A 24742-nucleotide genomic window follows, 5' to 3' on the forward strand; every position below is an offset into this window, starting at 1 on the left:
CAGATTGATTATTTTTGGGTGAGATGTCGGGACTAAGGTTGACAGAATAAATGTGAAGGATTTTAAAAAATTGTGATATCTTATGTTTAAAATCTATGAACTCCCAGAAATCTAAGTTTGTTTCTGATGTCTTGCATGAAAAAATTGTTTGGTGGCACCAAACCCCGTCACTAGGCCTTTGGTTTTTGTGAGGCTTTTATGCCATTATACACATTAAGGGAGGCTTGCATATGAAGCAAGACTGACAAGTATTTGGAGATTGAAGGAGGTACTCAATTTACTGGCAATACTTTCTGTGTCCAGGTGGTCTTTCTCATTTCCAGCCGTCATATAGGCAGTTCTTCAGCTTAATATTGGTGGCAGAGCAGGGTGGACAGGATGCAGCTCATAAATGACTTCAGAAGCAATCATAGCTGTTCCTAGGAAGGCCCATTTCGAATTTGTTCAGATAAGACTTTGGTTTTTTTGATTATAGCACTATAATCATATACACTTTGTTGTTCTAGGCATAGTTGGAAAACTCTCACTTGGCAACTACTCGCCAAGCCCCCAAAAGTTTATTCGCGAAAAAAGTAGGCAATTTAAAAAAAAAAAACTCGGGAACCTAAAACAACTGCTAAAATTCAATTAAAAAATACATTTTTTTTGCAAATTTCATGAGAAGATGCATTTAATGAGTTAATTAAAGAGAACACAAAAGAAACAAGCAGAGTGTATATATATATATATATATATATATATCTATATATATATATATATATATATATATATATATAGTGGGTACAAAATTGCAAAATCGCATTCTCATGCGGAATGCTAATGGCAGGAAGCGAAATAGTAAATAGTTTCTGTCAAACTAGATGTAAATATTAAATAGTATATACATCAATACAATCACATCTTCCTCTTCCCATTTCTACTAGCAGAAAAGAGAGGGGGTTTAGTCTTCAAAGAGGTGCCCTGCACTGGAAGTGGACATGAGCTATGTGACTGTGTAGCCTCTAAATGCTAAAATAGAAAATGGTAATGAAAAAATTTGATTTTTTTGCCTATATCGCTGGTCTGTGCGTGCAAGCGAGTCACATATAAAAACTCATGAGTTTTTGTTAAAAACTCGCTGAATACTCTGCCATTAATCGGTGAGTTTTTGCAGGGAGGTGATTTTTCCTAGGAAAAACTCGCCCTTGGGAAGAACTTGGCGATTTTTGTTTAATCGCAGAGTAGTCGATTATTATTTCAACTATGGTTCTAGGCATTTGCAGAAACATTACAGCTGCTCTTTTAGTGTTAATTGTTTTTAGCGTAGGTCTTATAGCTTCTATTTTGCTAGTTTGTGCAGTTTTGTTGGACCTTTTTGCTCTTACCGACAACTCTTTTTTTCTATGTAATATTTGACTTGATCCTTGATATAAATTTAACTTGGACCCTTTATTTATTAGGGAAAAAACCCTCATGTTGCATTGCGTAAAGTCAATGTGCTGGATTGTGTGAATCTTTCATTCTGTAACCATTGAAAACATGATTATTCTTTCCGCACACATAGATACAACTGTTAGTATGAATGCTGGTGGTGTTCCTACGTGGGAGTATCCTAGCAGTGTTGGATATATGATTTGGTGGTTGTGTGTTGCATTCATGAGAAAGTTTGTCATTGATGTCAACATACTGGTTATTCTGTGAAGAATGACAGAGTAGTAGACAGAGTTTGGCTTCGCGCAATTCAGGGATTAAAGATCGGCTTATGCGCACATGGGATAATGTTCTACAGTATGTCTAGATGCTATAGTTAAGAGTGCATACAAAAATATGAAGATTGGACAAAGTTATGATGGATTTGGTGAAGGCAACTTTCAGATAGAGTTTCTAGAAAACATGTTATGATGTTTGGATTGTATCGTCTAACATAGATAGAATTTGGTTGAGCGAACTTGGACAAAGGTTGAAGACATGTTGAAGATACAGTGGTTAATCACACACATTCAGATGATCAACGAGTGAAGTTATGAAGACTGTGAACTGATGGATCACTTGTAATTGTGAAAAAGATGTAATATTGTAATGTAATATCTTAAGTCGGTCCTATATTACTCAATAACTTATTCTACGACTCGGTATAAAGGCAAGTTTATTTCCTTGAGGTAGAGTGTGATATGCAATCATATCTATGTTATGTATTGTGCGAACTTACATGCGAATATCTTTTGGACCAAAGAAGAGATTGGTGCAGTTGAGGCATGGTGAGCTTACAAGGAATTGTATTTGGCAAGAGAAGTTGTTGTGGACAGTTGTTGATGTACACTTGTATTATTTAGTGAGGATAGTACTGAAACTGTTTGAATAGTGGGTCCTCCTGTCTTCCTTTCAACTCTTAACAAGGTTGGAATCTCCTAACAAGGATTCAAAGTCTTTTAATAGGGACTCATATGTACTGATTGTATTTCATTGACTCCTAACAGGGTTCATCCTTTCACAAGGAACTTTTACATTAGTACATCATCTTGTGGGTACCATCCCCACTGGGGTTTTCCTTTTGATCAAGGGTTTCCTTAGTTAATAGATTTGGTGTTATTGTGTATGATTATCTTTCTATGGTTGTTGCATCTACATTTTACATATTTTAGAATTAATAAGGATATTAAGAGTTGTTTTAATTGCATAATTGATTCACTCCCTCCCCCTCTCAATTATCTAGGTGGACTTTACTTTCTAACAACAACATTTTTAGCATCCAAGAACATACTGCTAAGCCCATTAAAAGCAACTCAACAACCAAAAACTTCGTCGAACAAAATTCTCTACAACTTTGCTAGAACTATCCAGAATGTTGATATGTTGACATCAATGACAAACCAAGTCATGAATGCAACACATAAGCACTCAATCATCTCTCGAAGGTTCAAAGCACACTAACAATCTCTATAAGGTATTCATGCCAACACACACACACACACTACTATACGGCTTTATGTCAAACAATTCACGTGCATTGTCTATGTTTTCAAACTTTATATACATATCTACCAAACCAAGTCATGAATGCAACTCATAAGCACTCAATCATCTCCCAAAGGCTCAAAGCACACTAACAATCTCTATAAGGTATTCATGCCAATACAAACACACACTATTATAAGGCTTTATGTCAAACAATTAAGGTTTGACAAATGCCATGTATCAATATGCTTTAATGGATTTTCATATTCTATTCACAAGCTCCCACACTTGCCAATTGCATTTGCTTGAAAGTTCCCTTTGCCTTTTCAACAAGTCCATTTTTTGTATAGTTTCAAATTAGTACAATCCTCAAGATGACATCTCTTTGAGGCCTTATGCCAAACACTTTATGTGCCGTGTGTCTATGGTTTCGCATTTTACATACATGTCTCTAAGGTACAATCCTCAAGATGACATCTCTTTGAGGCCTAATGCCAAACATTTTATGTGCCTTGTGTCTATGGTTTAACATTTTACATACATGTCTCTAAGGACAATGACAACTATAATATCTATCAAAAATCCCTTCCATTATGTGATGACGGTTGTCGAATCCAAATTATGTTGAATATATTCCAAATCTTCCACTTTGGCACATGTTTCTAATGTAGTATTGCAAAGTTAGATATCCATACACTGTTCCAGAGCTTCCATTTTAGCACATTCTTGTTGCGTAAAACTTAAGAGTTTGATGTCAATACTCTTGCGAATTCTTTTGTCAAATTTTGTTAGATCTTTTTTCAAAAGGACTCTTGACATTAAAAATTTTCTGTTTCTTTGGGTACATGTGTCCTTAAAGGTATGGTGAAGGTTCACTCAAGGTCTTCCTTAGGCACCCTTGATAACATATGGGTACTTGTTGTCCAGGGTGAACCTAGCAGATGCTAGGGTTTACTAGCCCTAAATTGGGATCAGAATAGGATCAGACGGGCATAGTATGGTCTGGAGAACTTGGTAACATGGTAAATATATATAAATATAATTTGTATACATTGCAAAAAAAGAAAAAGTTTTAGAAACTCTGAAATTCCAAAATGAAGCAAATAAAATACACCCAAAGTTATATTATTATATGATCAACATAGGTCAAAATATTAGAAAGCACTTTTAGACATCTAGTTTCACAATTGTTATCTTTCTTTCATCAAATGCAAAATACAAATTTGGATGATGGATGAAAGGAGAAGACTATGCATCTGAAAGCAGAAGCATACGGTAGAGCTAGGAGATGCCCAAAATTAGCACCAAGAGAGTTATTGGAATCACCCAAAAATGGTCTAGTAAACCATAAGCCCCCTTCTCAGCATTTGAAAGCTCTATGCTAGGCTACATCTCGTGCTTAATGAATTTTGCATATTTATCAATCATTTATCCTTCATCAAATCATCAAATCATCATTTATTTGACTTTATCCTATTGTTTGATCACTTATCCTAAGTTTTATTTAATGAAAAGAATTATGCTCCCTTTGAATTAAGTAAAAGAGCCCTTTATCCTATGTGTGCACATGAAATAAGAATTTCCTAATTTAATAATAAAAGAAAAATACTTTTTGTCTACACATTGAATGCACACTTCCCAAGGTGAGTGGATCTCTTCTGTCTTGAAAACATAGCCATAAATATTGCCTTACGAAAATCTTGAGCTGAAAGTCAAAATAAGAATAAACCTCCACTGTTAATTTTGTGGCTTAATCTCTATCGTCCAAATCTCTTTAAAATGATGCTCTCTCCTCACTCTCTCATAATCTTAGATTTTCATGCTAATGTTATGCTGCTGCTTTTTTTCTTGATTTCTTGACTTGAGCACTCACTTTGGACACTCATACTGGCATAGTAGTTTAGTTTTTTTATTGCAATTAGATAGCTCCTAGCTTAATTAGGGGATAGTAATCTTCATCCTAATACTTGCATATCATATTAGCTTAAACTTGCATCTTTCGTCTTAGCTAACTTGCATTGCATATCAGATGAAGTTCTTGGACAATAGCATTCGTGCTCTTACTCCTTCAATTTTCCATTCTATGGTGCTCCTTGCACAGGTCTCCATCTTAAGATTCATTTAAGAGCCATTATCATATCATTTTGATTCTTACATGTCATAGATAAGAAGCTATAAGCCGCCATTTAAGATTCCATTTGCCTTGGATATCTTGGACAGAAGGGTTAATAGAAGTGTGCCTACTTTTGAGCATACATGTATTTGCCTGGAAGCAGAAGCATCTCTGCTACTAGTTTTTTGTTTGAAGATTTTAAATTATTACAAATAATTTGCTAAATTAAGAATGCAGCAGTAGCTAATAGGAGGAAATTGTGCATGATATGAGGAACATGCATAGATGAACTTCACCTGCCACTTTGTATTCACTTTTGTTGTAACTGACAACTTTGTAGCAACATGATATGACCTTGTCTTCATCTTGTTTGCCACTTGCAAGTTGCATCTGCAGGAGTTACAACATGGTTTCATTTCATCAGCCACTTGCATTTCAGTTTTACAGCTAGCCTGTGTATAACAACCTTGTGGATTTCATTCCATCAGCATTGAAGTTCAACAACATCATGGATTTCAATTGTTAGTTTGTGTGTGCGTCATATCTCACACAGAACTTGTCCTTGCGATCGACCAACATCGGTTCCAATGATTGTTCCATGAACACAATCTATCCCAAGTTTAAGATATAATGGACTACTATTTTACTCTTTCAGTAGCGGTGCTGGCTAGAGAAATGCTTAGGCATATCAAGAACCTTCCAGGTCTCAATTAGTATTTAATTACTCTTCCAATTTGAGGAGTGCCTGTTTTTGATACAGAGGATGCTGGCTGTAGAGCCTCATCAATGATTGCGCAATTCATCTTGCATGTTTGAACTAGTTGGAGACTGGAGAAGAGTCGAAGCTTTAGTTTTGTACTGTCTGCTGTGTGAGCCTTTTGGATGCCACCATTTGAGTCTTCAATCACACTTCCTGCCACAAGGGTCCAGGATTGCAGTATCATTGAAGTTCATCTTGAGCATTCTTGTTGGTGATGGACTTCAAGTGTTTGATCTTATCCAGAGGTTGGAGTGTTGAATCTGGAAATGCCTTTAACAGGGTTCTGTCATTGTATTATCATTATGATACAATATATATGAACAATATAACCTGTCTATATAATTTTGTATTTTGTAATGTTGAACTTTTTAATGTCATGGATTAACTTTATCATTATATTATAAAATTGACTTTTAATAATTAACACGATAAAATTATAAGATTAGGATTTTGATTATAACCTTTTATTCTTGTATAATATTTCAAGATCATATAACTATCATTGTAAATCTGTGATTAATATACTCCAGTTTTGTTCCCATCTGACTAGTTTTGCAGCTGCTGATTATTCCCCTCCTTGCCACTCCCTGCACCATTCTCGTTTGGTTTTGGTGTTTCCTTTAATCTCTTGGCACTGTATTTGAGACTGCTGCAGTCCTACCATCTTTCGCTCTTATGTTGATGATGGATCAGGAAGGTGTACAAACTGCTTATATATATGGAACACGCACAAGCTTGTTCCAGAAGCTCTTCCTGTTGGGAAATAAACTAATTAAGTTTGATTTAGGTGGTTTAATCTAAAGATTAAACACTCAATTATTTAAAAGATTAGATTGATTAATTTAGATGGATTGAGTGATGTTTGACAAAAGTATTGTGAATTTACAGATAGATTAGTGCTTAAATTGTTGACATGTTGTGACAAAGGGCTGAAAACTGAAATCTAAAATTGAATTAGTGACTAGAGGCTTGTGAGAATGAATCCCAAGTTTTCTAGATTTCGAGGTGAGCTTACACATTAATTTGGTCCAAATCACACAATTTTTTCTAATGCATAGTTTCGACTACAAAACCTGTTAGATGTAGAGTGTACTCAAGGCATGAGGCTCATTGAACGCCTATTATGTACAATGAAAATATATTGTGATATCCTTGATGTAGTCAAACCCTGAGGCTCATTTCAGAAGATTGAAATACAAAACGTTGGATGCCACTAAAATATGAATGATTCAAATTGAGACTGATGACAGCTGATTTTGTGTATGTGATCAGATAATGTGAACGCAAGATGCTACCAATTGATAACAAAAATGTCTCAGGATATTGTGTATAGATACACAATTTCAGGCACACTATTTGAGATTTCTGGTGTGCAATGTGACAAGTATTTGGATTGAAAGTTGGAAATTGAACTCTGAAACTAAGAATGAGATTGTGTCTATAGAAATCTAGTTTAGGAATCAAACTCCTTAGAATTGAGCTAGTCTAAGATGGATAACAGAGTGAGGGGTTCTGTTTTAAGTTTACCAAGTCCTCTAGAAGAGCTAAAATGGATGCTAGAACAAAGCATTTATGACATGTACATAGTGGCGTACAGAGCTAAAGTGTGAACTCTGAGCTTTTCTCTGCACCATCAATTATTTCTATCAGTTGTTCGTGGTAATGAATCAAGTTTATTAAAAGACTAATCAGTAACATCTGCCTTCCCTGACTGATAGCTATTTTGACTGGTATCTTGCTGCTTCCAAGCATTTATGAATCAATTCAGCTAGAAGATCTGTCACCTTCACTTCTTCTAATAGGGAATTTCAGGATATATTTTGTCGAAAGCACAGAAAAATAGGAGAAGAGCCTAGAAGTCTAATAGGGGGTCTTTTTTTTGCAATGCATCAAATGTAAACCCTGAGAATGTGGTCTAATGTTTTAATTTTTTTTTGAAGTGACTTATGTATAATAAATGTTTTATTTTTACAGCACAGACAATCAAAGTGTTGATCGTGCTTATCGCATTGGGCAGCTAAGAAATGTTCTTGTCTATCGTTTAATGACATGTGGGACAATTGAGGAAAAGATTTATCGAAAACAGGTTTTAGTTTTTATTGTTTTTGAAAATACTTATATACAATCATTATTGAAATCTTCTTGTGCAGTTACATATGTTATTCTCAATATTGTGCTTTTTAATTAATCATTTTAGGTGTTCAAAGGAGGACTGTTCAAAACTGCAACAGAACACAAACAGCAAACTCGATATTTCTCTGAACAGGTGATTGCTGAACTGGTCACTGGGTATTTACCTTGTGCAGGCTTTTGTTTGCTATCACTTTTATCAAATTATTTTGGCAGCTTTCAAGTTAATGGAATTGATTTTTTCCTAGTTACCGGATTCGTGCATTTACCCTCGGATCCGGATTCGGGTCCGGATCCGTGTATGGATCCTCGAGGATCCGGGCAGGATCCATAATCCTGCCTGTGGATCCATAAGGATCTGCACGGATCTGCGGCGTGCAGATCCTTATGGATCCACAGGCAGGATTATGGATCCTGCCCGGATCCTCGAGGATCCACGTGCAGATCTGCGTGAATCCATGGCAGGGTCCAAAAAAATTTGCAAAAAAGTGGGCCCAGCCTCATTTTTTAATATATATATTTTTTCTAAAGGCTCTAAACCCTAAAAATGACCCTCTAAATCACAATGCAAGTTCATTTACTATCTATAATCATGAATGTGTTGATTTTCTTTATAATCATGAAAATAGATTAATTATCAATGTCATTGATCAAGTATACTAGATTCATAGATGCATACTATGAAATGATTTAGTTTTAGAATTATGTATATTTCTCTTATTTTTTAGTATATATATATATATATATATATATATATATGCACGAATCATAATTGGGAAAATAAAAAATCCCCGAATCCACGGATCCGATTTTGTGCCCGAATCGGATTCTTGTCACAAATCGGCAACTAAGAAAAATCTTCTATACATGCAAATGCAGGAACTTCGAGATCTTTTCACTATACCAGAGAGTGGATTCGATGTTTCATTGACTCAGAAACAACTTCATGAGGAACATGACAGTCAACATGAAATGTATGATATTTTTATTTAATATTTAGTCCATGATTCTAAAGCATTTACTATATTTTCAAAAGGTACTGTGATATATTGTGTTTTGCTTTTTATATAAATCGTATGGCCAATCTATTCTCATTAGTTTTTTAGCTATCTTTAAATTTCTGTAGACTTTGAGAGAATGTCCTGAAACAAAATGCACTCAAGACTTTGACATCATATGAGCACCACGTTGTTGGAAGTCAATGTTAATATGATAGATCATCAATTGGTCGTAAGCTCAATCTCATTTGCCAACATAGACATGTATTCCTTTTCTAAACTGAGATTTAATTACATAATTTTTTTTTCTTGTACTTTCTGGATACGTAAAATTTAATTTTCTTGTTGAGGCATTTTTTTCTGTTATATATATGCAATATGTGTTAATAATATGATGGTCTATAGTTTCTGATGAGTTATTGATATGAATGATAAAACTGAAAGATAGTTCACCGGTATTGTTTTTATTGTTTTTTTAAGGCCGAGAACAATAATTTGGGATTACACGAAATGCTTACAGTTTTTTCCTTGATATGATTTGCACATACATTGGTTTCATTGATATTTAGTGTGCAGGTTCTATAAGAATTGTTCCACCTTTTTAGAAGGCATAAATATATACTTTGCAATAAGTTATTGATATGGATGGTAAAATAAAACATTGACCAAGTGCATTGGTATTGTTTCAATGGATCAGAGAACAAAATTGGCGTTCTATTAAGATCAGTAAACTCATTGGTTTCATTAATGCTTGCAGTGATGATTCATTAAAAAACCATTTTGCTTTCCTAGAAGGGCAGGGGATTGCTGGATTAAGTCATCATAGCATGTTGTACTCTAAGACGGAAACAGTGCAAGCACCGCCTCCTGGAGATGAAGATTCATATAAGTGGGATATTAGGTATAAATAATAGATAATTGGAATTATTTCTGATCACCCTTTCATTGTATGGATTGGTCAATTACTTGTTAAGTACACACTATTATCTTGAGATATAAGAGTTTGACTAACTTTTTATCATCTGTGTTTATCTGAACTATGTGTGCAGGAGAAAAGAGTTCACAGCGCCCCTTTATGGATATTGTATCTCAAAATCGGTTAAGGATGATGTTGTGCTTGGGTATGGCAGATATAATGTTATTAAGCTACAGAAGTGCTCCACATGATGCTTGGAATATTTATTTAAAGATTTTATCCTTTTACTTTTGTGCTTTGAAGACAAAAGACGTAAATCTACCATTAATGGACTAGGTGTGTTGATTTATAACATTCTCTGCTTGCAGACATGAATTTGCATTCAGGCCAAAAGACGTAAATGTTGGAGATCATAGACATGTTGTACATGACAATGAAGTGAAGAAACGTAGCATCAAAGAGAATATCATCCGTCTTCAGAAAACTCTTGCAAATACGGTATGCTGATTGGATTCCCTTAGCAATTGACAAGATTAATTATTATATAAGTTGTAAAACAGCAAGTGCACTATTGTTCTTTTAAACTATGGTTTCTGAATTTTTAATGGTTTTTGGCTGCATTCTATGCATGATTATTTCTTACTGTTAAACATAATTCATTCAACCCTTTTTTAATGATTTATCATAGTGCTTGTTGCCTGAAAAGAGGTATTTTTTAATCTCAGGCTTTATTGGCTAAACTCCCAGACAAAGGGGAAAACTTACTTAAGAAAGTGAGGGATTTAACTAATCAACTCAATAACTTGCAAAGGATTTCTTCTGAGAGTGTTGTAGAACTTGCACCTGATAGTTCATCTGATTCAGTTCTCTCAACTGAAAAGGCCAATTTATCATGTATTGGATCTCAACGAAGCAATCAATTGATTGTGACATCTCATAAAGAGAATATACACGGAGACAGAAAGGATTCTTTTTGGAAAGGTGACAGTATTATCGACCTTGAAGACATTTCTTCAGACTTCCAAAAACTTTCTGTTCAGGTTATACAGGACTGAAGTTGGATGTTGTCGAGTTTTTGAGACAGACGCCAGCTGTGAATTTTGATGAAGTATACATCAATTGATTCCTTTTACTGGGAATATGAACTTCTGGGTGTCCACTGTAGTTGAATACAATTGATGTGCAAGCGATTTTGTAATTATTTTCTACAACGAGTGTAAAGTCAATGAATATATTAAAATTGACATATGATAATCATTCAGTGGTATTTTCGTAATTATTTTCTAGATCGAGTGCAAAGTGAATGGATATATTTAAAATGACGTTTGATGAATTGACGCGTATCATTCAGTGGAATCATTTCATATGAACTGTATTGTCATATTTTTTGAGTGGTCTTAATGCTTCTGCAACAAAATTTACCTTAAATAAATTCAAGGACAATCTACTGTTAAAAGTGCATCACTACTTCTCTAGCTCCCAAACACTCCGAATAAACTAAGCTTCCAATTATTGTAGATTTTAATCATCTTATTTAAGACAAATACCACCCATCAGCTAAGTTACTGGTTCCAGTTTGGGCGTGGGTACACGAACCCAACGTGGGTGCGAGATATACATACAATATGTTAAAAAAGAAGATAAAACATACAATATGTTAAAAAAGAAGATAAACATACAAAATTGTAAAACTAAACCATTTTATGGGATGATGTTTCATCATTTGTCAATTCTAAAGATAAATATTAATTGATAGTTGGCAAATATTTGATTAAGAAATATCAATGATATCATCTACGTCTATGCTCACACTTCATTGAAAATCATTACAATTACTGAATTGCAAAATGTAGTTCATGAAATATGATCTAATGTTCACCAATCATCAAAGAGATTTAAAAAAAAAATTGTCTATTGTATTTTCAATGGCTGCAAGAACAAGATTATCATCATCATTTGCACCCAAAGTGTTTCCACTTGCACTAGATGTACCATGTGGTGTGACATTAGCACCATCATTTACATCAACTGTAGTTGTTTCTAAGGTGCTGTATTCCAAAGCTTCGCCGCCCCTTATTTGTATTCGGGATTCTTATATGAGATCAAGACACAAATTGGAATGAATAGACACCAAGACATCAACTCTTTTGCAGCTAATTGGTTACACTTCATTGAGTGATAAATGAGCATGTACTCCAATTCTATTCAATTGTAGGAGGGCTTGCAACCTAGGGAAGCCCAATAGAATAAAATTTAAAAAATGTAAGATAAATTCAAGAATGTCAATTGCTAAATTCTACAAAACATGTGATCAATAGAAAAAAAAAAAACTTGTGAGAATTTTACTTGGAAGAGGTTGGAGGTTCATATAAATTTGACCATGGACATATCACCATGTAATAGCATCCATTTTAGATTGGTCTTTTACAACACATGGGTTATAGTCTTTTCATGAGACAAACGATTCAAATTCTTGCAAAAAGAGGGGTAAAAATTTATTAAGACAGAAAGGAATACAACAAGGAGAGCTCAACAAGGAGCTCGATCCTGAGCAACAAGATCATCAAATTCTTGCACCATCTCAAAGGACAGTTGCCTCCTATCCCTAATATTCCAACTCGGATCATGACTAGATGCCCATTTGGCTAAACAATCAGCAGTTCTATTCCATTCACGAGGAATATACGTGAACCTAATGAACTGAAAAGAGGAAGAGAAGAAAAGAATTTGCTTAACAACAGTAGCCAGTTGCCAACTAACATCCTCAAGCTCTTGCGAAGAAAGCATGTTCACCACTACTTGGGAATCAAACTCACAGATAATCTTACTCCATCCTCGCAAGCAACACTATTCCACAACATATAAAATAGCTTGAGCTTCCATGAGATTGTTAGTATAATCACCCTTATGAACTGAGAAGAAAAATTTAACATCCCCAGAACTACAACGAGCCACTCCGCCAATACCAGCCGGACCAGGATTCCCACAGGAAGAACCATCAGTGTTAATTTTTAGAACTCCACAGGGAGGAGGAGTCCAGTGCCCATCCCGGTTAACCCGACCCTTCCTCTGATGATGAAACTGCCTGGACATAGAAGGAAACCTATGAGCTGCAGCCCCATCCTGCAGATGAAAATTGAGGCGATTACAGATAGCAAGATCAATCGGATCCATACCCCCATCAAGCTCACACTTCACAAGAATAGTTTCTTGAAGAGAATGTGATATTTTCCACCAAAGATGCAAAACACCAAGCCGAACATTTTGGAATATGCGACGATTCCTCTCCAACCAGATATGCCAAAGCATGAAAGATGGGCCAGCAATCCAAGCAGCATGGAGAAAAGAAGACTTGGAGGGAGCAGTACCCAAGTAGGCCCAGAACTCAGGCAAAGAGGAAGCATGCCGACAAGAGCAACCCCAAGCGCGCCACCAAAGGTGCCATATCTGAGTAGAATAGGAGCAATGGAAGAACAAATGGGAGACAAACTCCTCTCCATTACCACACAAAACACAATAAGAGGGGCCCTGAAATCCACGTTTACAAAGATTATCCCAGGTAAGACAACGGTTGTGAGCCACTAGCCACATGAAAAAATTGCACTTGGACCAAGAAACTTTATTCCAAACTTGCTTCCACCAAGGGACCCCAGCATCTCCAAATAATTGTCTAGTTATCTCCTGACACCCAACAGAGACATGATATTTACCAGACAAGGTACCGTCCCAAGCCAAAACATCTGGACCAAGCAAAGAAGAACACTCTCTAGAGGCCAGAATTTGAGAAAGCTCCCAACGATCCATGTCTGTACCTCCAGGAGGCCAATAAGAAGAATGCTTCCATCTGTAACCAACAACAGGTCCCAATTGATAAGGAGTCTTGTAATGAGCCACTTTATCCCATCCAACGGCAAGAAAAGAGTCACAAAGAGGCTGAAGATGAGGGTATATGGATAAAATGGAAGGGAATCCATCCCAAGCATCATACCAAAACAAAGCCTGAGAACCTCCTTTACATATCCAAAACAGACCCCTCTTTACCAACATCGCACCTGTCTTCAAAGTATGCCAAACCATTGAGCCACGACCTTCAAAAGGAAGTGCAGAAACAGAGCAAGGATCAACACCATGAAAATATTTATGAGTGATAATACGAGCCCAAAGTTGATGTTGTCCAGAGCACCATCGCCAATAAAGTTTAGCAGCCAAAGCTTAACTACTCAATAGAGCAGATCGAAGACCAAGACCACCCTCCTTTTTAGGCCTACAAACAGTTGCCCAATTAACCAAGCTCCATTTAGTAATATGCAAATTACCACTCCAAAGGAATTGTCGAGAAAGAGCATCAAACTCCTTGAGAAAGTAAATAGGTGCAGCGTGAACCATGCTTCGATAAGTAGGAAGAGCTTGGATAACAACTTGAAGAAGAGTAACCCGGGCAGCAGTAGAAAGCCATCTATGAGTCCAATGATTTACCTTATCTTGAAGCTTGGTAATCAAATTTTGCCAGAAGAGACGTGGCTGCCTGGAAACAGCAATAGGGATGCCAAGATAAGTCAAAGGAAGTGATCCTATCTGAAACCGTAGGATACCAACAATCTTGTGCTGAATAGAATCAGGAGTGTTAAAAAAGTAAATGGAAGATTTGTGCTCATTAACTTTCTGGCCTGAAGCTGCCAAATAAACGTCCAAAGCATGTCGAAAGGCTTCAGCTTCCTTGATCCTAGCAAGACCAACAAGAGCATAATCATCAACAAATTGAAGATGGGAAAGAGAAGGTAAGCCATTACCTCACCGCCAGCCTTGAATAGAATTTTGGGACACCTGATGCTTAATGAATCTGCCCAAGCCTTCAACCATGATGATGAATAGATATGGGGAGAGAGGGTCACCCTGGCGGAGGCCTCTAGAAGCACCAAATAGTTGAAAAGGTTGACCACTAATAAGAACAGAAAAAGAGGCAGAAGTAACACAACTCATAATCCAACTCACCCAGTCAGAGCTAAATCCAAAAGAAAGAAGAATACTCCTTAGGAAGCTCCATTTAACTCTATCGTAGGCCTTAGCCATATCCAGCTTAACAAACATGGCTCTCTCCCTTGAAGTAGCCATAGAGTGAATAGCCTCAGTAGCAATAACCACCCCATCCAAAATTTGTCTGCCAGCAACAAAACCACCTTGTTCTTCTGAGATAATAATGGGAAGCCACCTTTTCAATCTCTCAGCAATCAACTTAGTAATAACTTTGTAAACCACATTACATAAGGCAATTGGTCTAAAAAACTCCAATTGATTAGCACCCTCTCTCTTAGGAATAAGAGTCAAGAATGTAGAGTTAAAAGCTCGAAGCATCTGCTTGCTAGCATAGGATTCTTTGACCACCTCCAACAAATCATGATTAATGATGTCCCAAAATTCTTGAAAGAATTCAACTGGAAAGCCATCAGGACCAGGAGCCTTCCCCTTAGGCATGCCAAAGACCACCTCCTCCAGCTCTTCCAAAGAAATAGGACGCATGAGATAATCATTCATTTCCTGAGTGATAAGGGAAGGAATACAGGACAAAATAAGATTTTCTTCATTATTAGCAGGAGGACAGTCCTCAGAGAAGAGGGTAGAGAAGTACCAAATAGCCTCCTGGAACAAAGCTGGCAAGGAATTCAGTTGGATACCTTGAGAATTAACCAAAGAAGAGATAGTGCTCTGATTCCGGCGAGATTGCACTGTTTTATGGAAAAAGGCAGTGTTACGATCACCTTCCTGGAGCCAATCAACTCTAGCCTTTTGCTTCCAAAAAATTTCCTCTCGAAGTTCCCATTCTTCTAGAGCTCTAGAAGCAAGGGATTCAACCTTGCCAAGATCCTCTGAGAAACCTCGATCTCTAATCTCCCTTGTGATGACATCAAGATCTTCTTGAGCAAGCCTCTTCATAAAGTGAAGGTTCCCAAAGCATTCCCTATTCCATATCTTGAGCTGCCTTTTAACATATTGAAGCCTTTTAGAAAATGAGAACATTGCAGTACCATATGCAGGAGCACCATCTTTCCACCAACAGAAAACACAATCATGAAGAGAGGAGTCCCGAAGCCACATCAACTGGAACTTAAAAGAAGGATGCTTCGGAACATAAGCCCCTATAGCGGAAAATTTGATTGGCCAATGATCTGAACCCCTCCAATCAAGGATTTCTGAAGAGATAGTAAGGGTGCCACTAACCCAGAAGTAAGAAACAAGAAATCTATCCAGACGTTCTGAGATAGCAGCAACACCAGTCCTGCGATTATTCCAGTTATAGAGACCATTAGAAGGCTTAACATCAGAGAGATGCAAAAGAGATATATGTTGCCGAAGAAGAGCAGAAGAAGGCCCCAATCTAGCCAAACCACCATGCTTCTCCTCCAGACTTAAAACTGAATTGAAGTCCCCTGCTAACACCCAAGGATGATAAGGATGACAATTTCTAACATATTGAATATGTTCCCAAAGTTCCTCCTTTCCCACAAGATCAACAGGTGCATACATATTAGTAACCATGATTACCTCTCTTGAGTCTAGAGCAGAAGCTACCATAGAGAGAGCTGAGCGAGAAGACATCCAGCCAAGAGGAGAAATTTTTGAGGATCCCAAAATATAGCTAAACCACCCGCACTGCCTGTTGCCCCAACACACTGGCATTGGCCACGAGACCAAGTACTAGAGGCATGTTGGACCATAGACTCCACAGAGAGCTTAGTCTCTTGGATACAAAAAACATCAGGGCTATGATCAACCACCAAGTTATGAATAGCCTTTTGTCTAGGGATGCTATTCAACCCCCTTACATTCCATGAGAGAATAATCATCATTGGGTAGAATTGGGAAAATGAGAATCCAAAGGTTTCACTGAACCAGACTCAATCAATATATCTCCTATGAGTTTAATCTTCTCTTGGTCTGTTTTGCGCCCACTCCTTAGAGGAGGAGTAGAAGAAGCCCGCTTAAATGGTCGAGACATCAACCCCAAGGGGAGAGGAGAACCCTTGCCCTTACCTGATGGTAGCACATCCTTAACCAAATCAGCTAAAACAACATCATTATCCTCCAACACTGCAGGAGTCACCAGAGCCTCTGTCACAAGAGCTACAGGGACCTCACAGTTCTGATATACTACAACTTGGGATGCCCCACAAGCATCATTAGGAACAGATCTCTCATCTGGGCAAACTGGATCAGAAGAGATAGGAGGAATACCCTCCTCTAGAACCATACTATCCAGCACCTCAAAGCGGTTAAAATCTGAATAAGATAATCTTTCTTTCAAAGGCCTCTTTTGACCACGACCCTTAGCACGAGGGTGAAAAGGGGTAAATCCATCCTTATCTTGCATTTGAGCCTTACCCTTACCTGTAGCATCTTTCGGATTCATCCCCTTGGTAGTATTAACCATTTGAGATTGTCCTTTCCCTGTAGTATCTGCCAAACCACCAGTATTGCTAGCTGTAGAACCATCCACTCCTTTGAAACTTGAGTTATGGGGGCACTGACGCAGTAAATGACCATACTCATGACAAATCCGGCAACGGAAAGGGAGAGATTCATAATCTAACTACTGCACCCAAGATAAATCCCCCATACAAATTTCCAAAGAATCTGGTAATGGGTTATTCAAATTAATTTCAACACAAATTCTAGCATAAGAAATAACCTTTTTATCGAGGGATTGATGTGCGATCGTAGCCGGCTTCCCCAACAAAGTAGCAATTTGTCGAAGGATGTCTTCACGCCAAAATTCCAAGGGAAGACGAGGCAAGCGAACCCAAATTGGCACTGTTGAAGGGAGATCCTCAACAGAATTAAAACTTGAATGCCAAGGTTTGACAAATAACCCCACATGGTTGTAGAAATAAGGGCCTCCTTCAAAAACACGATCCCGATCAGACATGCAAGAGAATACAACAAAAAAAAAACTATTCCCCGCCAACATAATCTCCATATCGCCTTCCACTTGCCATGAGCGGCGGATCCATGCCTCAAGAGCGGATAGGGAAATCCGGATTCCAAGAAATTTGCATATCAAAGCATGCTTGGTCCAATAATCAATGTCCTCCATTACAGCCGTTGGAGGAATAACTAGAACATGGCGATCATGGCTACGCGGAAAACAACCATTAAGTTTTTTCAGCTTGGAGCTCTCCCCTGAATAAAACGATTTAGATCACATTGCATGCATAGTTGGAGAAGAACCATTTGTTCTCAGCAATGGAGAAGAAATCCCAGGCCCTGCCATGCAAACAATAAAACCCCAATCCAAAATTGACTGCAGAAGATTTCCAAAAACACTGACGCAAATTATGTCCAGTAGCTAGCAATCCAAACAGAACAGAAAAATAGTAAAGATCCAACACCAAGAACAGGCTAGGGGAAAAACCCTAGCCTAGCCGGCAGCCAACGCTTCTCCACATTCTCAGATCACATAAAACTATTCAAACGATTCAAATTCTTGCGTAACAATTGATTCTACATTTGGATCTTTGAAGAGTCTAGTAAATGTTTGTTTGTACCTCAGAGATAGGTCAAACACGAGGAGGTGCAATGGCGTGGCTATCTTGTTCCAATGACTTAATTAATAGTTTCCACCCTTTTGTAAAACGTGTCTTCAAAATCACTCTCTCCTTTGTATTACTTAGGACATCAAATGATATCTTGATTTAGATCTCTCAATAAACAAGGACAAAGAAATACATTGCAACTCTCAATTTTTATTTTCTCTAACATTGTGTCTATGCCATCCTAGACCACCCACGCATGGTGCATTTGAATCAACACATCAAACATATACATGATAGGTTTGGTGAATTTGAATACATAAACCACACAAACCCATCAATTGTCATCTAAGATCAATGCCTTGACCTTGTTTGCCTTCTCTGAATTTAATTGCTTCCATATACCCCATTGGTTGCTAACAACCATTTGACTTAATGCTTCTCTCACCTTCAAAAGTTGTAATGTCCCCTATTTCTAAGCTAAATTTAATAGATAATAATATAAATAAATATCACTAAATAATTAAACAAATTATTTTATAAGATATCAAATTGATATAATATAATGTTATATCAATTGATATAAGAGGTAATATAAAAATAATATAATATCCCAATAATAATAAAATGAAAAAAAAAATACAGTTAATAATAATAACTAATAATCCATCCTCACTATAATAACATATTATTCAAATATATAATTACATATAATGTTAATATTGAAATAATGATATCTTGAGTATAGTAAATTAGATAATATTTATATATTAATATAAATATAAGATTAACTAATTAAAAATAAAATAAATAAATTATAGTAAGATTTCTAATCTATTACAATACCCAAATCATGATAAAATCTATAATACCAAAATCATAATTAAAATTTATAGTGGGAGCACTATTAGTAGAATTGAGATGAAAAGATGCGGCTGGAGTCACCCAACTTACCATTCCCAATCCAAACATACAAGTAGATGCACCAGAAATAGATATAGGGATCGTCATCTTCTCATGGAAAATTATCTTGGCTGAAGCATGGGAAAAATATGTTGAAGAAATGATAAAAAACTAGTTTGGAATTGAAGAATAAAAATAAATTCATGAAGGTCCCAATGAGGGACATTACAAAGTTGTCTAAGAAGATTTCTGTAAGATGCAAACTGGGTCTCAACAAGCCAAGAACATGTTAATAGGAAGTTGTTAACACATTTAAAATATTTAGATCATACAAAATAATATTTATTTAATTAGGTAAAACATGACAAATTAAATTATGAAACTGAATCCTCTGAGACCTTGAAACAACCCATTAGTTGGTTGTAAAATAATCTATGGGCCCTTGGTCTAATTGTGGAGTTGAATCGTTCCAAATGAGCCCACCAAGGATCAAGCCTTGTTGAGTGCTATTAATAGCTATTATGTATGTATATATAGTCTACATATAATAATTAAATATCCTCTATGAAAGGTACTTGGTACTCCAAAATCGATCTCCTTCAAATACAATTAACACTACTTGATGAAAGCTACTTGGTGAGTGCTATTGACCCTTAAATCTCCTATATGGAAGCTACTTGGAACTCTAGAATCAATCTCCTTCAAATACAATCAACTTCCTTCAAAATGCCAAGATGGAAGTGTACAAAGTTGGTAAGAGTACATTTGTGGGTACCTATTGGGTGTACAAAGGGTGCACACCCAAAATTGTGGGTCCGTCAAGTTATAAACCCTATGTGCACCTAATAGAGACCCAGGTGCATTGGGAGGTCTACCTAAGGAAAAGTGAGTCTAAGCAAATTAAAACATATTTTTTTTAGTTATTATTTCTTCCTAACCCTAAAATAGCCCAATGTGTCGCCTTCAAACAAACATACATTTCATTTTTACCTCTCATTTTCTCTCTCAAAATGCTCTCTCCATCTTGACATTTTGAAGAAAGGTGATTGTATTCGAAGGAGATTGATTTTGGAGTACCAAGTAGCTTCCATAGAGGAGATTTAAGTATTAAGGGTATGCATTTAAACCCCATTCCAAAGTCCTTTGATGGATTTTTTCAAGTATTATTTTTTCCATCTCTTTTTGTAGTTTGCGATAATGACTAGTAGTCAAAGCTCAATTGGGTGGAGAGGGAAGTCAAAAATTTAAAATTGATAACAAAACTTCTTTAGAGACATGCCACAATAATTTCACAAAATCCTAGAGGTAGGGGATTCACTTGGAAGCATAATTTTTGCAATATACATTATAATTGTTCTTATTGCCAAGCAAAACTTCATTCTGTACAATAAGAAATACCTTATTATCTAGGCCATTTAACTATATGTACTAAATAATAAATGGATGGATGACCAAACAAAGTTGACCAATCACTATAAATTACGTTAATTGAATACTTAAATAAGTTCTCTTTAATATAGGGGAAATGTACCAAAAAAGAGGTTTAGAGTCCAATAACCACTCACTTTTTGTTGTAGTGACCCCCTATAATCATTAATGTAAATAATCTCACATATACCAATAGCGAATCATTTATGTACTATTAGTTGATCAAGTTTTGTACATTGTTTTAGCTTTCTTGATTCATGATTGACCCATTTGTGCACCACTGTTGGAGGCTTGTGAACCACTACTAGGACATTTATGCACCATTACTAAGGTATTTGTCCACAAGTATTGGTGATTTTTTGTGAACAATTATTGGCATAATGGGGGACACATATCAATTGACACTTTGAAATGACCTATTTTGACCATTCCACGCATAATGACTCCTACAATGTGCATCATTAATACATAGAAGCCAAAACCTTAGCGTTAAGAAATTAATTTGCATACATAAACAATTGAAAAAAATGTTGCAATATGATATATTGTCCTATCTTAATTAAGTGCATGAAGTTAGCTATAACTACTACTAGTGAGTTTCCCCTAAACATAACATTAAGTTTTCTTGAATATGACTATAACACACTATACAAAGGTAGTGCAATTGGTAACAATGTGTCTTTTTTCTTGGTGGGTTATTAATGGTATTATAGTGCATGTATAAAATCACTATGTGTGACTTCGATTCTCATTATTTTCTCACATTTGTAGGGAATTGAGACGTTTCCTAGATTTTTGTGCAATTTTATTATCTTTGATAGTTTGATATGATTAGACCAAAAAAATTACCATTTCACTTGCATGTGGATGAATTTACTAGAATATCATCAATGTCAAATTCTTTTACATGCTCATGTTGTATGTCACAAATTACCAACCATGGTGTTCACAAATGGTTCAACAACAATAGTATTCTTTTGTCATTTATCTATCATACTAATAATGTTGGTAAGATGTTATCTATGTAGATTAGAGTTGAAAGGTCATAGACTTGATATGATATTCATGAAGGTTTTGATAAACCTTTACTTCCCTTTTGGTTTCCATAGATCTCTAAGATCATTGGGGGTTTCACTCAGTGCTCCTATCTATTCATTTGCAATAAATGATCTAACATCATTGAGCATTTCTAGTTTAACCCTATATTCTCTTTTCCACAAGCATCACCGTGTAAATCTTGACAACTTATTTTTGGGTGGACCAATTTAATGCGTCCATATCATTGATATTTTTATCTAAAAAAATATCAAAATTAGAACTAGGAATCAAAAGTTATAAGTTACTTTTTTGGAAAACCCTTAATACATTTTATTTTCATTTTTTCTTACCATTTTGTAATGGATCCTAATTGATATATTGTCAAACAAAATTTTGAAGAATTAGTGAACATGAGTCCTCTCCCATTTTTTTTGAATCAAAGAAAGTCAAAATTGTGCCATGCAAGATCTAGTTACAGTTTTCCAAGTGCCACTTTAATATTTTATAGCAATATGTATGCCAGTCAAACCCCTACATTTTAGATTGAAACAAAGGTCTCCGTTTCCAAATTTTATGGAACATTTACCAGTGCAAACCTAGATTCTCAAACTCATAGGCCCAGAGCATATTTTAAAATATGTCATGATCTAGGTAACCCCTAATGTGTACATGTAAGGTTCATTTAATAGAATTGACCATAAATTGGTAAAAAATTCATTAATAATTCATGAAAAAAGAGGAGAGAGGATGACTTAGTTGTTAGATATGTAAGCATTTTATAAGGAAATATTGTATCCCCTTAGCTATTTACCAAACATGTTAGGTTGATGGTTACAATTTAAGAAGATCTAGAGTCAGCTAGTGTAGTAATATATTGATAACTCCAAAATGACTCAAGTTAGCTACATCTATTTTTTGTTTCTCTGATTTCCTTTGTAAATAGATGACTATGTCCAAAGAAAAATATTTAGATAGGTTGTTCAAGATGGCAATGGATACAAAAAGTAGGATATAATTCAAAAAGAGGATACCACATGACACCTCGAAAATTGCCACTCACCCTATTGTCTAATCATTTTTAATAAATAATTCATCCTCCTCCATTTTAGTAGCAAGAAATAATTGTGTACCTATTACAAGTACTCTATAATCATCTATTGAGAGGTGCAAGTTACTTTTAAGTAAACAAAGGTAAAACCACTCCACTTTGAAGACCAATACGATAATGTGAAAGACACGGAAGATTTTCCCATAACGAAGGTTGAAAATCCTATAGATCCTAATCCATAACTTGTTCTCATGACAAAGAATTGCCCTCACTAGTCTATTCTCATACAAAGCTATGAAACCAAGAATATTATGGCTCTCTCGATCATTGCAAATGAAAGAGAAAATAATCTATCCAGTGAAAGGTTGGTCACCACTCTTCAACTCCATACATATGATTTCCTTAATCATACCATATAGGGTGGGTTTAGAACACACAAATTTCAAGTTAACTAACTAGCGTTGTGTAGTGACCTTTTATATTTTGACATTTTATGGTATAGTTCAACCTGACTAACATCATTGGATTTTTTGATCTCCTTTTACAATAATTCTAGAATGATTATGGTGACATTTGCTATGAACACCTAAACACCTACTAGAAACAATAAGATGGAAAGATCTAAAAGCTTACTTCTATTTCCAATACTAACTAATATTTCGTTTTAGGTAACCATGCTATTACATGCATATGCTTAAAAAAATCTTAAGATTTTGTATGATTTCCTATATTATTCATTGTAAATTGAGAATCCTCAAGGCCGACTCAATACTTGTGTTGGTGTAAATTAGTACTTCACTATTTACACTTACTTAAGTTTACTTAGGTTAATGCATTAGTTAATTACTTTGCATTATTTTTATTATTTTTATTGTGAGACACTTAGGATTTTGTGCCACCTTGTGATTTGTCATGTTGACAACACAGGAGTCTGCACCTTTATTTGAGCACATGGTGTCTACAACACTGTTTTGCGTGTCCCACCCTTGTAGGCTTATCCTCTCATCACCGCACTTACTTCCGTGCTTAATGGAGGATAATCCATAACTTGTGGACATGTGCTTGGTTGTTTGACACTTCATGGTGCTAACTTCTATACACTCTAGAAGCTCTCCTGTAGCCTTTATAATCAGGCACTCCTAGTGTACTCTGAATCATGCATAGCATATCACATTCTGAACAGAGCAATGTATTCGGACATACTCTGATTAATTGATCATATCCTTCTTTGGTCTACTGTGTGCTTGTGTTTGAGTTCTTGGTTCTTGGGTGAATTTTTCCCTTAAGCAAATTCTTACATGGTATCAGAGCTTGGAGACTTTCTCATCACATAGCCGTTCGAGACCTCTTGCTTCATCACCTCAGCCTGAATCCGGAGTGCTGCAAAAATTGGGAGCGTCCAGCATTAGATCTGACCTCTCCATTGCATTCGAAACGCTGAACCGGTGAAAATCGACTATAAGCAAGCCTACTTTGGCTCAAAGTCGACCGTGAGGCAAAATTTTTTTTAGCAAATCGAAACCCGAAGGCCCGATTTACGGTATGGGTATGGTCATTTTCAGATCTGTGATTTAATTTATTTTCAGATCTGTTATTTTTCTTTGTATTTTTCGTCAATTTTATTTGCGAAATTTTTGGCCCTTTGGGCACCCATCAGAGAAATTTTTTTATGCAATACGGGCTGTCAGATCCCGTACTGCACATTGTGGTGGCATTTAAATTTCGCAGGTTTTTTATTATATTTTCGGCCTGGCCGAAATCCTGCAATTTTTGGCTTGATCCACGAATTTCGAGGTTCGCAGCATCCTTTCCCGGCATCCCTCAACGTTTTTTTCCGGCATCGGCATCGAAAGACCCGACGTGCGATTTCCACTCCGGCTGCAACTTTTTTCGGCACAGTTTCGGTGACGGCGAGGGTTCGCCGATCCCTCGGCGCCCATTTCCATTTT

General features: G+C 36.2%; 1 protein-coding gene across 1 annotated transcript in view; it reads left to right on the forward strand.

Moving 5' to 3' along the window:
* CHR24 (chromatin remodeling 24) overlaps nucleotides 1-11184 on the forward strand; it is an 83541-nt gene extending 72357 nt beyond the window's left edge. The window contains exons 15-21 of the mRNA XM_089792588.1: nucleotides 7782-7893; nucleotides 8005-8073; nucleotides 8817-8911; nucleotides 9693-9836; nucleotides 9985-10056; nucleotides 10220-10349; nucleotides 10577-11184. Of these exons, the coding sequence (XP_089648714.1) occupies nucleotides 7782-7893; nucleotides 8005-8073; nucleotides 8817-8911; nucleotides 9693-9836; nucleotides 9985-10056; nucleotides 10220-10349; nucleotides 10577-10906 (952 nt within the window). The 3' untranslated portion in view covers nucleotides 10907-11184. The remainder of the gene's footprint in view (nucleotides 1-7781; nucleotides 7894-8004; nucleotides 8074-8816; nucleotides 8912-9692; nucleotides 9837-9984; nucleotides 10057-10219; nucleotides 10350-10576) is intronic.
* The last annotated feature ends 13558 nt before the right edge of the window (nucleotides 11185-24742 follow it).

Source organism: Cupressus sempervirens, chromosome 7, assembly GCF_028749045.1.
Source record: "Cupressus sempervirens isolate cs-2001-9-10 chromosome 7, ASM2874904v1, whole genome shotgun sequence".
Classification (NCBI taxonomy): domain Eukaryota; kingdom Viridiplantae; phylum Streptophyta; class Pinopsida; order Cupressales; family Cupressaceae; genus Cupressus; species Cupressus sempervirens.